Raw genomic sequence first — 17,483 nt, forward strand, 5'->3', positions numbered from 1 at the left:
TGGGAAGGAGATTGCATCTCAAAAGCAAACCCCATTAAGCTGCTTCTTTGCTATCTTGCTACAAAAGCAAAAAGGATTGTTGAAGTAGCTTTTGAGGAATAAAGAACTATTTTTTTTTCCAGTTAGAAATATTAACACAAGCATTTACTAGTTACTAGGCTTTGGAAGCTCTGATACTTTACCCGTGACAATCACTGAGTCGCTATACACAACTTGCAACTTTCCCTCCCTGGTCTTGTCATTTAACTGAACCACAGATGAATAAATGCCTAAGACAACCAAATGCCTTTAACAAAAATGACACGTTCCACATCATCTTACCTTTCCCTGACCTGCTGGTTGCCTCCTTTGTCTGCATCCAGAGGGGTCCTTCTTCCATGGCTGCATCAAAACCAACCGTTTTCTTCCCTGAGCTGCTCCCTGCACTGCTCCTGGAGGCTTTGTTGAAGGTCGGTGTCCTGGGAGGGTAATCTTCACCCTTAGACGTTGGCATGCTGGAAGGGGTGAAAGGCCAGGCTGTCACACACTGCACATGGGCTGTTTCAACACTAGTCTCACAAGTGGTGTAGTGGTAAGGTCCTAGTTATCCTCTTGCTAAATTTTTCTAATGTTTTAGTGCACCTAGCATGATGGGTAGGGATCAAAATGTTTGCAACTTACTTTAGATGGGAGACTCCAGGGACCTCTCCGGCTGTTAACACCAAAGAGTACTTTAATAGATGCTCTTCAGTTCCATTTTCACTGCAGCCTATGCCTGCCCTTGCAGATTCATAGCGAAGAGTGCTTTAAAAGGTGTACAAATAAATACACCAGACCCAGATGCTTCTAAAACACTTGTTTCATCTCTCTGTAATATTAGATGACCTGTTTGCAGGCCCTTCGAGGCTCTTACCTCGTTGTCGGTGAGAGGAGTCTCTAACAGAGGACTGCTTCAAGGAGTTGTAGAAGGACTCCGTGACCACAATCAGTCCACACAACAAAAGGAAGTTTTACTTTACTTAACTATAATTGCAGTTATTAAGAACCATGTGGGCAAAAATCTCTTATTTCTGGTGTGCGTGTGTCATACGCGGGACTGATGTGGGCAAGTGCTGGGGGATGATGCACTTGGGAGTCGCAATCAAGGGCTACCTAAGCCTGGAACCAGGAGCCATCAGCCCACACAAGGATGAGACTATGCCTGAAAAGAGGCAATTGAATTTAATGGTAATGCTGGGTCCCAACCACCTCATTTCAAATCCCCTCTGCTACGCAAGGCCAGGTTGCATTTCCCTCTGTCTTGCTCCCAGCTTCCACTCCCACCAGCCAACCCACGTAGGAGTGATACGCATACACACTGCCAGACTCTGGTATTTGGTATTTTCCATAAAGCCCCAGCTCCTAGCATCTAGTGGTGACACAGTAACCTCCGTTTCCATTTAAAAGTTTCCCAATGATAGAGACAAGACTGAAACCAAGACCCAAGGGAACTTCAACAGCTCGGTAACCACAATACAAAGAAAAAGAACCCCCACATAATTAGTTGTGATTCTTTAATGACTTCAAAACCAAATGTGTGATCTGGGGGAAGGGGTGCGGGTTAGCTCATGAGTTTTTTTTTTAATCACTTGGGCCTGGAAAATGCTTTGTAGCTTGGCTCCTGCTTCAGCCACTGCTCCTGGTATCTTTGTTCCTCTCTAAACTCACAGTTTATTTCCATCACAAGAGAAAAGGAGGGAAATTGGCCCTTGGTGGTAAAACAAGGCTGGGAAGAGACTACCGCTCAGCTTCAGGGTGGGTAAAAATCAACAATGTTTAAAAATAAATAAATGGATTTTTATTTGTCAGACTTTTTTATTTAATCATATTTTTTTTATTTAAGATGCTTTTCTAAAAAAATAAACCTATATAAAGATGGTTTTAATTTAAGATATGTTAAGGCTCAAAGTTATCATCATGGAATAGGGGTTATACCTTCTAATTATATACTATTTGAGACAATATATTCATATAAAATTTTTAGAAAAGTTTTATAAATAAGTCACAACAAACCATGGACTATATTAGGGGCCCAATCTTTTGGGGTTCCCAGAGGCTCCTCTATAGATTAGTGAAGATTAAAGAAAACCACTCCACCCAATGGGACTCGGTGCTCAGTGTAGAAGACCCCATTAAGTATCTCCGCCATGCTTAGTTTTGGTTCTCAAACTGTGGATTTGTGTCTCCAGAGATCACATCCTTGTTAACAGCAGTACATGGGGATGAGAGATAACAGACCTGATTACCCACCCATCAGCCCTCTCGTCTCTCTGCAAGTTTGTGTCCGCAGAGTCAAGCCCTTACCTCTCTCCAAAAGTGCAATGATTCAAGAAGTTAAATGAATAGAGGATTGTTGGGGGTGGAGTAGATCTGGGCAAGGAGGAGTCTGGAGATAAATGCAAGGGGGGGGCCGAGCATTAGAAGGAAAAGAGAAGCATTTTGAGCAGAATATTCCAGAAGCCTTGAGGGATATGTTTCTGAGCATAGCCTGTGTTGATTTAGGATCAAGTGGGGGAATGGTACAGTAAAAAGGAAAACCGATCATGGCAGCAGGCTTGCCAGGCCAAAAAAGAGAGCAGAAATAAAAAATGAGAAGATATCTAAAAGAAAATGAAGAAAGCCCCAAGCTAAGAAGATATGGCTGCAGCTCTCATTTGATGTCCTCCTAATACAGCGTGGCAAAAACATCCCCCAAACATCCAAGATTAATCAAGTGAATTGGAGATTGTCCACCTCCCAGTGGCTTCACGAGGATCGACTTCAGTTAGCTTTGGTAAATAAAATAACCAAATCATAATTCAGTTTTCTGATGTAGCTGCAAATTTCATCTGAAAAAAATATCAAAATAAATCACTGCTTTAAAATGTATAGTGTGTACCGTCTGAAAATGAAACCTACATCTATCTCCGAGTTGTGAATAATATGTATTAAGGTTATATGAAACAACCAGAATGCACTTTTTTGTAGAAAACAATGATTAAATCGAGGCTTCTTGGCCACTGATTTAAATCGTGATTTAAAACAATTTGATTTAAATTGAATCCACCCTGCTCAACTGATATTCAAAATGCAGTCAAGCAGAGTTGTGAAGAAAGACGGCTACAGCGCCAGGGCTTGCAAAAAGGAAGCTGAAGTGCCTGATGTTTGAATTGAGGGAAAAGAGGAGCCCAAGAGGAAAGACATGAGCCGAGGCGCATGTCCCGTTATAAGGAGCAGATCTGGGGCCAGGAAGATTAAGTGCAAAAGCCTTGAAGCGGGAGGTGCAAGGCTCTGGGTACTGAAACAGCTGAAGCCTAAGGAGCCGGAGCTGATGGATGAGTAGTAGCAGCTAACAAGCAATGGGAGGCAGCAGCTACACAAGGAGATCATTCACTGGAGAAGAAATGGCCTAGAACAGGGGCAGGTAATTATTTCGGGAGGAGGGCTGCTTACTGAGTTTTGGCAAGCTGTTGAGGGCTGCATGATAGGCAGCTTGGGACAGATAAATATTAATTTTCTTAATTTTTTAGGGGCCCCATGGGCCAGACAGAATGGCTTGGTGGGCTGCATCTGGCCTGCAGGCCACATTTTGCCCACCCCTGGCCTAGGATCTCCAGGAACCACAACAGCAGGGGAGAGCAGAGATGCTCGGGAGAAGCGGGAGCTAGAGAAAAAGCCCAGGCACAGTTTCAGGTGGGGAAGAAAAGGAAACGGGGTGAATGTTAACTGTAGTTGCCCTGGGAGCATGCAATCAGAGACAGGGAGGTGGTTCAGGAGGCTGGATTCTCCACTATAATGGAAGCATCCATCTGCAAGGACCCTCAGGAGTTCATCCAGTCTGAGGGCATCAAAGTTCAGGTATCCTGTAGGCCAGATGAGGGTGGCTGGACCAGACTGGGTCCAAACTCATGTGCAGTGCCCGTGGTGCCAGGTCCAGCCCGTGCACTGGACGTGGTGCTGCAGGCAGCACAGGGGACTGGTTCAGGGTGCCACATACAGCCTACACGCTGTCCCCTCATGCAGTGCTGAGTCTAGCTTGCACGCTGTGGGCAGTACCCACGCAAAGACCGGTGTGTGCAGCATGTGGGGTCGGACTGAACACTCGCACTGCATGCAGCATAGGGGGCTGGCGCAGGGCAAGCACTGCTTGCAGCACCTTGCCAAACCATCCCTTGGCTCTGGTTCCAACCAGCCCCCGAGCCAGTTTGCAGAGCTGGCTTGGCATGGGCACTGCCTGCAGTGTGCACCCCAGACTGACCCCCTGTGCTGGATGTAGGGTACGCAGTGCTGTGTCCAGCCTGCACACCATATGCATCATATAAGACCAGGACCAGCAAGAGGGGTCGGGCCAGCAACTTATGGTCCAGATCCGGCCTGCGTTTGATGCCCCTTATATTCTCAAATCCCTGACTCTAGGCACCTCTGTATACACAATCCCAGCCAAATGCCGCACTGTCAAGCACACGTGTCTCTAGTGAAACACCCATCCACACAGCTACCTCCTCCTGTAGTTGATACGCGCTATACAATTTGGACGATGATGTGTATGAAGGAATGCAATTAATCTCATCTCATACATCCGCAATGAGTGATAAGGTTTCCCTGCTTAGTATGTCAGTAGACTAGGCACAGACGAGGATCAGACATGTGAGCAAGTGTCATTTTTAGACACCTCAAAAAGTGGGCCTACACTTAGAGAAAGTTTCCAATGAGACATATTCCATGAAATAGTTCTCTTCCATAATGTTCCTGAATATACTGTGCATCAGAGGAGAAAAGGAGATACCTGATGATGTTTCTATTAGAAAATGATAGCTCAATTAAAAGTTTCAAAATCAATGTGCTGTTTAAGTCATTGTTTAATAGGGCCCGCTGTGCCTCTTGGACGATTAGCACCATTCCTGCATTATTAATGCAGAACATCATGTAATGGCTCATGACCTATAATAACTGGCTAAAGTGTTGGCCAAAACTTCTCTGAATAACCTCTGCTTACTTTAGGGCTTCAATCCACATGACCGCTAATAATCTTGTGCAGCGCTATTAAAATTTATGGCAGACTAAATTAGTATCTTATTCGAATTATATAGAATTAATCTACTAATTCCTGCAGTATACTATATCACAAGAGGTGAATTTGAACTCTATGAACAGATGAAAGGGTCTGAAAGACTTGCTACTTGAAAAGGTCATTATGAGCCTATAGGACTAGAGATTTTTTTCTTGTGTGTTTCTGGATCATTAACAGTGTTTAAAGCCAGGTAAAGGGACTGCCATTATTTGGATGCTTTCTGGATTCTCTAAATACATTTAATTACAACCTACAGGTCTTTGCCGATGACAGTAACCTTTGTTTCACAGATGAGGAGGAAGAGGTTATTCAACTGATATTATACTCTGATATTTTTCACATGGTGAGGTTATATCTATACCGAGCTACAGTTTGGGTAATAGAGAGGGCCAGAGGAAATAAGAGAATTAAAAATGATTAGGACGTTGATGGGGCAAATTTATGAGGAAATAACCTACCTCTTTTTAAATTATGTCTCAGCTAAAAAATGAATTACGGCCTGGTTTTGATTTGAAGGGTGCAAACACCAAGAAAGGCGAGGAATGCTGCAGGGTGGCTTGTGAGAATATTAAAAAGAGGAAACGTCATAAAATTAAACAAGAGGGAAGAGAAGGGGGGAAAAAAAGGGGAAAAAAAGACCTAGGTTGTGCAAGAGCTCGGTTCAGCCGTGGAATTATCTTCCAAAAGAAGCGACGGGAGAGCTCGGCAGCCTCGGACATTTCAGACTAGAAAATATATCATAAGGAAAAATCGTGTGCTGTCAATGATGATAACCAATTGACCTAATGCCATCACTTCACTCACTCAAACGGAGCTCAGCTACTTAGACTTTTTGCAGGACACAGTGCCGTCTTCGGTGAGCTTCACCGTTGTTACCTGAAACAGAACTACTGAGAAGTCCGGCTAATAGGTGACGGTTTCTCCTCGCTGCCAGATGAATCCAGGACTGACAGACAAATACCACCAGGACGGGAAGGGGCGAGCTGTCAGTCTCTCTCCGCAGACCTAAGCTGTTTGTCTGAGCGCTGAAACAGTTCAGCAATGACAGGAAACACACCGTGAACTTTTTTCGGCTTTGTCTACGCCTCATATCGCGATACCCCGGCCGAGCTTGAATGGCAAATTTTAAATGTCATTCAGGACCCGTTGAATACCGCTAGTATTTGCATTCCTTAAAAAGTAGAAAAACATTAACCTTTTGTTTTATTGAATTAAAATGCCATGGAAATGCTGATGTAGTCTTCAGAGACTGAAATACTTTTACAAAGAAGAATAGCTGTCATTTATTAGACACAAAGAACAATTACTTGATAGGATGCTTTCTGACAAAAAGCAGATTGGTATTCTCATCATAGAAAAGGCATTGTAAAAAAAAAAAAAAACCCAGCACAGACCTCTGAGACTTGAATAATTTAAAGCTGCATTTGGTGCAATTTGAATTTTTCTTTAGGGAGGCAAAGTTAAATACCTTTAATTTGTTCTAATTATTTCAAATTTGCAAGTTAATTATGGCTGATCATTAAATAACAAAAAGGACTATCGTCTCCATAGAGTTTTACCTCCTACCCTCTGCATTACTTAAGCTAGATTTTAGTATGCATGAATTAACTTTCTAAATAATCACACGGTTTGACTAAATGGCTCAGTAAAATGAGCTCTGATCCTCAGAATAAGCATTAATGGACATTAGAAAGGCTATTGGGACCCATGTTACTTACATTATAAGTATTTTTAATGGGGTCTTATTTACTAATCTTTATGTACTGTTCAAGTTAGGGCACCATATAGATACATTATTCTGCTTTAATAGAGGAAAGTCACTTCTTCGAGACACTAAAACAAATGTCCATTTAGAGCCAACTAAATTCATTTTTAAATGAATGCAGGGAAACTATGATAGGATTTAACTTGTTTTAGCTGCTCACCCTGATGAATCAATCTAACATAATGGGAGCCTTGGTCTGCAAATGGAATTTTACAGATCTATTGATGTGCTGTGCTGCTCAAGCAGCAAAGCAGCTCGAGTCCTTGCTGCAGAGTAGCACTTACAATCAGCCTGCCTACGCCCAAAAGGTTTAATCTGTTTCCTGCTCCGTAGCTCATGTTCATTTGACTGGTTCCCAGTCATCAATTTTTTGAATCTGGACTCTCACCTTCCTGTGATCTTTGCTCATGTTGCTCAGTGCAGGGCAAAAGGCAATATTAGAACCAGTCAGAAACCCACACATGTGAAGCAATTCATGCCTCCAGGATCTATGTTCAACAGATGGCTGTCTTAATGTTACCCCGTTGCATCCTGTTGAGCCCGGGGCTTGAGGGTTTAACCATTAGCAAACTAACAGATTGCCTTGGTGGGTTTGCTCCAGAACCAAATGCACTCTATTATCTTTTTTTTTCTGCAATTTCTGGAGGTACTTTATTTTTTTTTTTTTAAATCATTAATGGTGCACGGGCGCAATTTGCTGCAATTACGATAAGTCCAAGAATGAATAACTCTTAATGATGCCAAACTGGTGATAAGCAGTCGGCACAAACAATACATTTTTCTAGTTGGAGCCGCCTTTAATCGCGTGGAAAATGACTGGCTCCCAGGAGAGGGACCTTGGCGCTAGTCAGTTTTGGAGTAGACCTCTAAGGACACTGCTGGGGGAAGGGAAAGTCTTAGGCCAGTAATGAGAGGGTGATGGTGAGGTGGAGGACCGACTTCAGCGGATCCCACTGTGCATCACCATTTGTGGTCATCTCTGTAGCTAAGCTAGTAGTCCCAGATGCACCACGTATCTGGCCGTCCCATCCTCCATCACCAATAGTATCCGACCAGCTCATTAACACTCAAACGACTGAGGCTGTTACTATCCCCACCTATAAAATGGGGAATTAAGCAAAGACAGGATAAGGGGCAGATTCAGTAAAGAACATAGATCCCTAAAAGTACACTGTTGGGTGCCAGAGTGGAATACAGAAATCTGCGTGATCTGCAGCCTCCCAATACCAGTGTATCAGGGTGACGCGACCCAGCTCGAGTCAGCGTGCATGAACAGATGCTTAGAGAAAGTCACGGGGGAATTGCTGAGCACAGAAGGCAAGTCTTCTTCAGTCCTGCTGTTCAGGCATCCCCCATCGGTCCCACGTAAGGTGCCGCTGCGTCCATTTGGGATGCAGACATGGAGTCTCACAAAGGCAGGCATGCAGGCCCTGTCTTTTGAATGGAGCAAGAGTTTGAGCTGGAAGAAGTTTGAACTCCGCTTCACAAAAAAGGAGCAGGTAGCCTCCTTTGATAAACTAGGCTGGTGGGTACAGCACTTACCCCGTGGAGTGGGAGCCCCAGGTAAAACTGCATTCTCAATTGAAGAGGATTCAAAGCCACATCGCCTGCCTCCCAGGAGAGCACCTCAGAGCTCTTCTGTAGCAGCATCCTCTCTACCCCTCCCTGTCAAAGCTGCACCTCTGTGTACGAAGGATGCAAGAATCAGTGGCCAGAGGGTGAAGAAAAGGGATCAGGAGTCTGTAGCTTAGTGGTAAAGATACTTGCCTGGCAGAGGGGAGACCTGGATTTTAGGAAACCTGGAGGTTTCCCCACTCCCAGTTAAGTGCCCTAACCACTAAGCTGCAGGGGGAGGCGCTCTCTGGCCCAGATTCTTCATTTCTTTACTACCAAGTGTTATGGTTTTAACAGGCAGGGAGAGAGGGCTCCCACTCACACCAAGCCCAAGGCCTGGAAGTCTGGCCCACTCCTGGAAGATGTGGGTTCAAATCCCTTTGGGCAGAGGAGGCAATTGCATGCAGGTCTCCCACTTGGTCATATCTTAAAAGAAAACAATGGGTGCCCCTGCATTTTCTAGGAAGCGTGATGAATCTGGTCAGCATGTTCTGAGACGAAGCCATCAGAAAAGCCAATGGCACTTTATCGTGCATCAGCAGATGCATGACGAATAGGTCCAAGGAGGTGATACTTCCCCTCTATAGGGCGTTGGTCAGACCGCAGTTGGAGTACTGCGTGCAATTCTGGGCGCCACACTTCAAGAAGGATGCGGATAACCTGGAGAGGATACAGAGAAGGGCAACTCGTATGGTTAAGGGCCTGCAGACCAAGCCCTACGAGGAGAGACTAGAGAAACTGGACCTTTTCAGCCTCCGCAAGAGAAGGTTGAGAGGCGACCTTGTGGCTGCCTATAAGTTCATCACGGGGGCACAGAAGGGAATTGGTGAGGATTGATTCACCAAGGCGCCCCCGGGGGTTACAAGAAACAATGGCCACAAGCTAGCAGAGAGCAGATTTAGACTGGACATTAGGAAGAACCTCTTCACAGTTCAAGTGGCCAAGGTCTGGAACGGGCTCCCAAGGGAGGTGGTGCTCTCCCCTACCCTGGGGGTCTTCAAGAGGAGGTTAGATGAGTATCTAGCTGGGGTCATCTAGACCCAGCACTCTTTCCTGCTTATGCAGGTGGTCGGACTTGATGATCTATTGAGGTCCCTTCCGACCCTAACATCTATGAATCTATGAATCTATGAGAATCCTTCCTGGTTTAAACCCCTAAATGGATTTTGGCAGAAGAATATTTAGTGCCTGTATCCTCGCAGGGTTTGGGTGTGAGCTAAGTGCTGAGATACTTCACCATGGGAAGAGCAGGGCTGCTCTGGGCAGGCAGAGACATGACTCTAGGTATCTGGGGAACGTCAAAGTCCAATCCTGGTTTGCATCTGGACCTCAGGGAGTCATTGGAGGACAAACAGGAAGCTCGTAGCACAGAAGGGAATGTCTCCAGACTTGTAAACTGGTGACTTAATCACTGGACCGTGCTGTGTCTTGTCTGCTGTTGCGTTATGTCATTAGGAGAAGGGACTGAGCGTGGAAGACTTCCACACACACACAACCTGGAGAAGGTCTAGCCCACAGAGCAAGATGGCTAAAAACACACGAAAGAAATATTGGCCGTGGTTATGAATGAATAACATCGCCATGCCTTTATGGTGAGATGGGACTGTTAATAGTGCTTAAAAAGCTTGATGACCTGCATGGGCGACTGGTGCCTCCTGAGTCTGGGGGGGGGGCTACCAGTGGCTGACTGCCAATTGGGGGGGGGGGGGGGGGTCTCTCAGTGACCAATTGCTGACCCCAGAAGTGCCCCCATTCCCCGGCTGGTGAGGGCCAATCTCGGGGGGGGGGGGGCATGTGCCCCCTTGTGCCCTTCCCACCATGCATAGCCTATGATGACCTAAATCAATGATTTGCAAATTGAGGTGCTGTGCCGCCTGGCTGCTGTATGAGGAGATAAGTGCTCTTCTGCCCAGCGCTCACCCAGCTGCACCTGCTCCTCGGTGTACTGCCATGGGTTACTGCCCTGCCCTGCTGCCCCTGTGCTGGCTTTCCCCATGCTCCCAGGAGTGCACACTGCTGTGAACAGGCAAGCATGGGGTTACAGCACCACTTTGGAGCCTGGCTCATCTCCTCGGCTCCTCTCATGCTCCTGGGGCCAGCGCGAAGGGCCGCAGGGGCAGTCGCTGGCATTTGAGACCCTGAAGCAGCAACCTTGGTGGTAGGGCCTACCCTTGCCCCTTCAAGCACAGACCAGGGGCAGAGAGGGGGTAGACGGTTGAAACAGTAGGGTACAGCCTCCACTGCCATTACCTGGCACTGGCTAGCTCAGTGCTTCTCAATCTCTTTCTCCTCAAGGCAGCCCTGCATGTATTTCCTGAATTCAAATGGTAACTCAGTGATTCTCAACTGGAGCGACAGACTTCAGGAGAGTTTACCCTTGCGGCTAAAAAGATGTGGAACCACTAATGCAAATAGAGCTGTGCTGGACTAAGGAGCGGGTTGCATATTGTACGTCAAAGCAAATGCACACAAATGCACTCTGCAAACCCTAGGCAGTGAATATGACTGCCAGTGCATTTTTAAGGGCCAAATTGGTATGTTCTCATAAGTGCATTAACTACATACACATATATACACACACATACATACATACATATATATACACATATATACACACAGATATATATGATGCTAAAGATCAGATGCTTTTATTTATATAAGTATATGCATATGTATATCGATATGGATATAATCTAGACTCTTCAATAAAGAAAAAGAGTATTTGGGGGAAAAGGAAACTTAACATTTTGGTTTCTTAAGGAGAAGGGGAAAAAAACACTGCCAGATAACATGAAAGCCAGAGTCGAGCCTAGGGAGTTTTCGTGGCTAAATTATAAGCATTTCTGGGTTTATGGTGGCCACATTAATGACACGGGCTGGATTCAGTGTATGTTTCAAGGAGACAGCTCTGCCCCTCCAAGTAATGCATGCTTATCTCTGTAGTCTGTGACTTCAGGACAAGCCCCCTCTCTTTCCTGAGGCTTGTCCTCAGGCAAAGGCTGAGTAGAAGGGTGAAAAGAGAAATCGCTACCTTGAGGACTTTGTACCTGAAACAAAAATAATATCAAAACCTCTCGCGAGGACATTTTTCCCCAAGGAGAATCTTTGTTCTAGCAGTAGTTTCACTATAATTTGGATTTCATGCACATGATGATGCACTAAAACAATATTCAGCTCTCTCAGCACCCTCTCCAGAATTTGCTACCCCAGGATTTACTGTTCATGTGTTCGGCATTTTCAGGGCTCCTCGATTCAGCTATCGTTCCACCGCTCGCTGCTGTTGACCTCGCTTTCTTAGATCCGCCACGTTTGTTTTTAGCCCCTCTCCTTCCAACAGGACGAGATGCTGACCAGCTGCTCAAATGCCCTCCATATATTCTGCCAATGCCCAGTCATTTACACTGCGCCTTTTCCAAGCCCCGTCTTCACACGGACCCGCTCTCTGTCCAATTCCTCCCACACTTGTCTCTAAAAGTATTTCATTTGGTCAAAGGGGATTGAGGACACATCATGTCCCTGCTTAGAAACAAACTATCAGCTCTTATAACCCGTGGGTAAAACTCTGACGTCACTGAAATCAGAATGGTTTTTGCTCCTGACTTCAAAGAGATTAGGCTTTCGTGCCATATCCTTAGTTAAAGGTCCACTTATAGCAAGTGCTAAAAAAAGCTAAATGACTCTTAAAATTACACCGATGCCTTTCCTCTGAAGCCCTGTGCTATTTTCTGGTGGAAATTTGTCATATTTTGACTCTTCCTCGTACCTTTCGTAATTGGCTGCCCTAACGAACAATGGGATGATCGCCGGTTACTCTTCTTTCCTTCTCCGCCCCCGGAAAAAAAAAGCAAATTCCAGCGCAAAGCTTTTTAGACAGTCATGCAGAAGTGACCGCAGAAGGCAGGCTGGCAAAGCTTTCGCAGGACAAAACGCTGCGATTGTGTGTTTGGCCTTTCTCGGAGAGCGGAGCAGAGCAGCTGTCGTTCCAGCGAGCAGTGCTGTCAGCCTTCACAAAAGAAAGTCGTGTAAATGTCAAGTCATAGGTATAAAAACAATCCTTCCAAACAGCGTCTGGATATCTGCAAAGCCTGCCTCGCTGTCACCGCGGAGAGTGCCATAAGGGATGACGCAAACGCCTGTTTAGGGCAAACAAAGTTGTTGAGCGACATCCAAACTTCTGCAGGAGTTGATCAAACTGCGTAACTCTGCCTGCTATGATGAAAAGCACACGCTCATCAGAGAAATATTATGCTCTCTTGCTGCCTTATCCAAGGATCACCTTCGTCTGGCGGAGGACCAGCCTCATCCAACAGATGCCTGCTAAAACACCATATGCAAACTAATACCCAAACAAATATCCCTCGGATTGGAGTCCAATTAAGCCTTGATAAAAGTCCATGAAAACAACAGACAAAAGCAAGAAGCTTCAGTGTAATCCTGCTATCGCTGCAAATCCAGGTGGAAAAGTCATGCCGAAATCCAACAAACCTTTGTGAAGGTGCCAGCGCCCATCCGCATGGTGCTATATCCCATACCTTTTCACACACAATATAAGACAGTTAGTATATATACACCATCTCCTCCACAGGGAACTCGAAGCAGGTCCACAGCTGTTGATAGCAGTAGCTTTCAGTAAATGAATAGCAATTTTGAAACCCCTCTTTCAGCCAGCGGGTCTTAGGATGGAACAACCATCCACTGAAGGGAAACAGGAGAATGTAGTAAAAAAGGACAAAAAGGAAGGAGAAAAAAAGGCTCTCATTGCTTTTAAATGGCTCTATGATACGATATTTTTGAGAGACACATCATTAAAATAGATGCTTAGATCTGCTCTATTGGGTATAACGGGTAGTGTCAAACTTATCTAGGGCCCTGGGCTGGATCCAGGTTGCAGATCTCCTAACTGGCTTGTTCTGGACCGAGAGGACCCTTGTAGGCTGGATCTGGACCCAGCTGCAGGGCAAGTGGTGGTGGCACAGGGGTGAACGCAGCTGTAGCTCACTCCCCAACCCGAGAGACATGTCTCCATCGAGGCTCTAGCTGGGAATTTGGCAGCAGACTGCATTTGGCTCACCTTGCCCCCGAGTTCCTGGCCCCTTTAGCCTCATGGGCTGATAGAAGTGGCTTTGTGGGCTGTACCTTTGACACCAATGGTGTACAGGTGTTGCAGAAGAGCTTGTGTGCATGGCGAGCATCTGACAATACCTAACCACCGGGGAATGAGTTACTGATACTCGGCACCTACAGTAACTTCCAATTCAGGAAAAAGCAGCACTTCCCATGCATTCAACTTCAATACGTGGGAAGTTGTTTGGGGAAATTATTACTCCTGCTTTCCAGGTGGTGAAATTGGGTAAAAACATTCACTGAAGCTTATGCTCAGGACATAGACTATACTAAGCAAAATTTTTTGACTCGCCTGCTTTTCCATATTGCTAATTAGTATAATGAAAACTATTATATTTTTATTGACTCACTTACAAAAAAATCTGCCTGCATTGACAAGTAGCACTTTGCAGACTACTTTGAACGGGAGAATATACTACTCCATAGGTGCATGTTTGATGAAGCAGTCCTTAATAGATTAAGAAATTTGCAGCTGACAACTACAGTCGGGCTGGTCTCCACTAAAAATCACTTGATTCGCAAAGTACGCTTGGTGCTCAGCCGCTTATTTTTTGGCCTAAACGTGGCATTAGATGCAGAATCACAAGCACATAAACCGATGTTTCATCAAAATTATCCTTTTTCTTTTACTTAAGGGATTTCAAATGAACATGCCAGCCTTGCAGAATCTCGAGTTGGCCCAGTTAATTAACATCTGCCTCCTGTTCTGATGTTGAGAACAAGACAGACATCATAAACCCTAAACCTTGCAGAGTTGCCGTGAAAACATTTGCTGGCCCAGGTGCAAACATCCACCGTCACTCAGCTGGATAAGAAAAGCTAAATGACGTACTACTGATTAAAATGGTGATCCAACCTTGGGTACTGGATAAGCCCAGTTCTCCATGATTGTTTTAGAGTAGCGGTGATGGTCTGCACTATCAGGAACGTCAGTCAAGAAAATTATTACCAGCCTAGTTGCGTGATACGGCTATTCACCAGCTATTGTTTTTTTGTATTCCAGCAATGCCTAGATGCCCCAATCCAATTGTGCTACTACACAGCACAAAAAAAAGATAGTCCTTATCCTGCAGACCTGTTCCTATGAAATGAGATGCAACTGTTTGGATGCAGCAAACAGACGCCGGGAGCAGAAGCAAGGATTATTAACTGCGTACCGATTCAACGGAAAGTCCTGTGGTTACACACTTGGACCAAAAGCACCACTCACAGCTCACTCAGTGCCGCAGTTACTTGCGCACCGTTTTGTTGAGAAGTTTTGAGTACGCAAGAGTTGGTCACTGTATCTTCTGGATGCAAGCAGAGGTCAGCTCTTGGGTTAGCAAAGGAAGGGAGGATAGGCACGAGGCTATGACTTCCAAGCCAACTGGCCATCAGAACAGAATAGGAAGGAGGAAAAATGAGGAACACACTCCCAGAGGTGGGGCAGGATATATTACAGAAAAATCAGCTAAGAAAAAAACTGAGCTCAGTGCCCCCAAAATAATACCTTATATACACGGTGCAGGTTCCAAAGTTGAACAGATCCCAACACAGATTGCTCCCACCAGAGCTTCATATTCATGGGGATTATGGTTGGAGGAGGCAAGGAACCAACAGGGAAAGAAGGAGACAGAGGAAGTGAGCAAGGAAGAAGGGGGACATTGCACCAAGTGCCAGATGCAGATATGTACAATGGTCTGACGCTGTAAGGGCCAGATAATGGAAGAAAAGGAGCCACCAACAAATGGCTTCGGGGAGCAAAACAATTGTTGAGCAAGGATTTTAATCCCGACAGCTGATTGTGAATGGAGGGGAGCAAAATGGATATTGGGGGAGGCCAGGGAAGAGTTCACAGAGTCGAGCTGTGAGATGAGAAGACCCGGGTATGAAGTGCTTTGATTGCCAGGACAGAAATGCACACTTGGTTTTTCAGTCTGTTGCGGAGAAGAAAGCAGCAATACCTGGCGACAGTGTAGATGTGTGGAGGACAGGGACGACCCCAAGGTTAGGAGTCTGAGTGACAGTGAGGATGGTGGCATTATCAGCATCAAAAGCAAAGACAGTTTCAGAAGAAAAAATAAAGAGCTCTGTTTTGGCCAGATTAGGGTTGATCTGATGGCGAAACAACCAGGATTATATGTCAGAGAGACAGTCAGATATGCAAGACTAGACAGAGTGGAGCAGAGGGTTTAAGAGTTATTGGCACAGAGATGATAGCTGAATCTGTGTAGGTGGATGTTGTCATCCAGGGATACGGTATATAGAAATCTTTGGGCAAATCAAGAAATACCTAAATCCTTTCCCCCGTCCAGAGAAGAAACTAGTTCAAAACGAGTTCTAGAAGAAATTACCTAAAATAGTGCTGTGAACACGCACATAAAAGCTCTCTCTCTATAAAATCTAAAGATCATACTGTTTCTAAAATTAGGGCAACCACTAAATGAAAGTTAACCCGAACAATAACTTTAGCTAAACTTCGGGTCACATGCATTTAATATAATGAGATGAAGAATATGAAAAGGCCATTCATAATGGAATTCATTGAGTTAGGAATGCCATGCTTAGCTGCCTTATAACATATAATTAATGATCCTATAAAAATCCAGCAAGACGAACTCTCCCGGCTGCCCGCAGAAGTGTTCTTTATGCTGGGTAGGGCAAGCAGGCAGCTGCTTCCACAAATACTGCCCTTTGAGAAGCAAAAAAGCTCTTTTCCCCCTCTTCCATCAGGGACCACATTGCCATTTCTATGACATGCTGAGCTTTGAACCGTTACCCAAATCAGACTATACAGCAGTTGGCAACCCAAGACACATCTGTCATGATAGACCGGCTATTGCTGAAATGCGAAAGAAAAAGTCATTACCTCTTTCCCATTGCTTCTGATACCCCACCTTCCTCTAGATTATTTATAATCCCTGCTAAACCCATCCTCTGTTTATAGTCTTTTAACACAACACAGAAATATAAACTGTCTGGAGATCCGGCTTGTTTTATGCCAGTCCCAGCCTTTTGGTACAACAAAGGAAGTTCTCTCTCCATCAAAAGGCCTGATCCCTTGTGAAACCCCGATACTCAGATTCAAGGTTAAAGGATTAAGGCCCGAAGCACTGAGTACCAGAGGAAAGGAAGCCAAATATCAAAAGAAACACAAAAATCAATCCTCCTCACCACAGGAGTAGTGTGAAGAACAAATCAGCAGGGCTGAATCTAAAATTTTCTCTGTGTGGCTCTCAAAAATTAGCACTGTTATAAATGTAATGGGCAGTTTTGCAAAGCCTCAGCACCCATGTACGAAATATCGGCACACCCTGGAAAGTTTTATGTCAGAATAATTCAGTGGCAGATGCGTAAAGTCCACCTTGGAGAGAGGGAGGGAGAGATGGAGACAGAGAGAGCACCAGCCGTTATCCTTATACGTAGTCTGTATATCTGCAAGTGCCAGAATCTCATATTTACTGGAGTTTGCTTTTCACTTCAATTCTCTGTGTGCTGAAGTGCAACCAAGGTCACGGGGGGGAAAAGAATGGGTTTAGCTTAGTGCAGCTGTGATCATGGCCAGAAACAGCAGGGTATGGAGGATTTCTTGCTTCGATTTTGTAATACCAATGGCTTTTGCTCTTAGTACTGCCCCATCAGTTCTGATATAAGCTTCTAAGTGGCATGACAGCAACCAGGGTGGGCTCCACTTAAAACCACCTTCTTGAACTTTATGTTGTTTTAAAAAGATCTGGCTCAACTTTTCCTACTCATAACTCATTAGGGCACATGAAAATATAAATTAAATGCAAGTTTTTGTTAATCTCAAATTACATTATTAATAATACACAAAAGATACATGGTTATACATGCAAAATGTGATCCATAGCAGCGCACTAAAACTAATTAAGTCAGATTTCCAAAATGCAATCCGGTTCATGGAGGGATATT

General features: G+C 45.0%; 1 protein-coding gene across 2 annotated transcripts in view; it reads right to left on the reverse strand.

The window, feature by feature from the left end:
- The window catches only part of KIAA1328 (KIAA1328 ortholog), a 215,418-nt gene that overhangs the window by 38,653 nt on the left and 159,282 nt on the right, over positions 1 to 17,483 (reverse strand). For both annotated transcript variants that reach the window (XM_014593926.3, XM_014593928.3), the window contains exon 9: positions 322 to 494. In XM_014593926.3, the coding sequence (XP_014449412.2) occupies positions 322 to 494 (173 nt within the window). The remainder of the gene's footprint in view (positions 1 to 321; positions 495 to 17,483) is intronic.

The sequence above is a fragment of the Alligator mississippiensis genome, chromosome 3 (assembly GCF_030867095.1).
Source record: "Alligator mississippiensis isolate rAllMis1 chromosome 3, rAllMis1, whole genome shotgun sequence".
NCBI lineage: Eukaryota > Metazoa > Chordata > Crocodylia > Alligatoridae > Alligator > Alligator mississippiensis.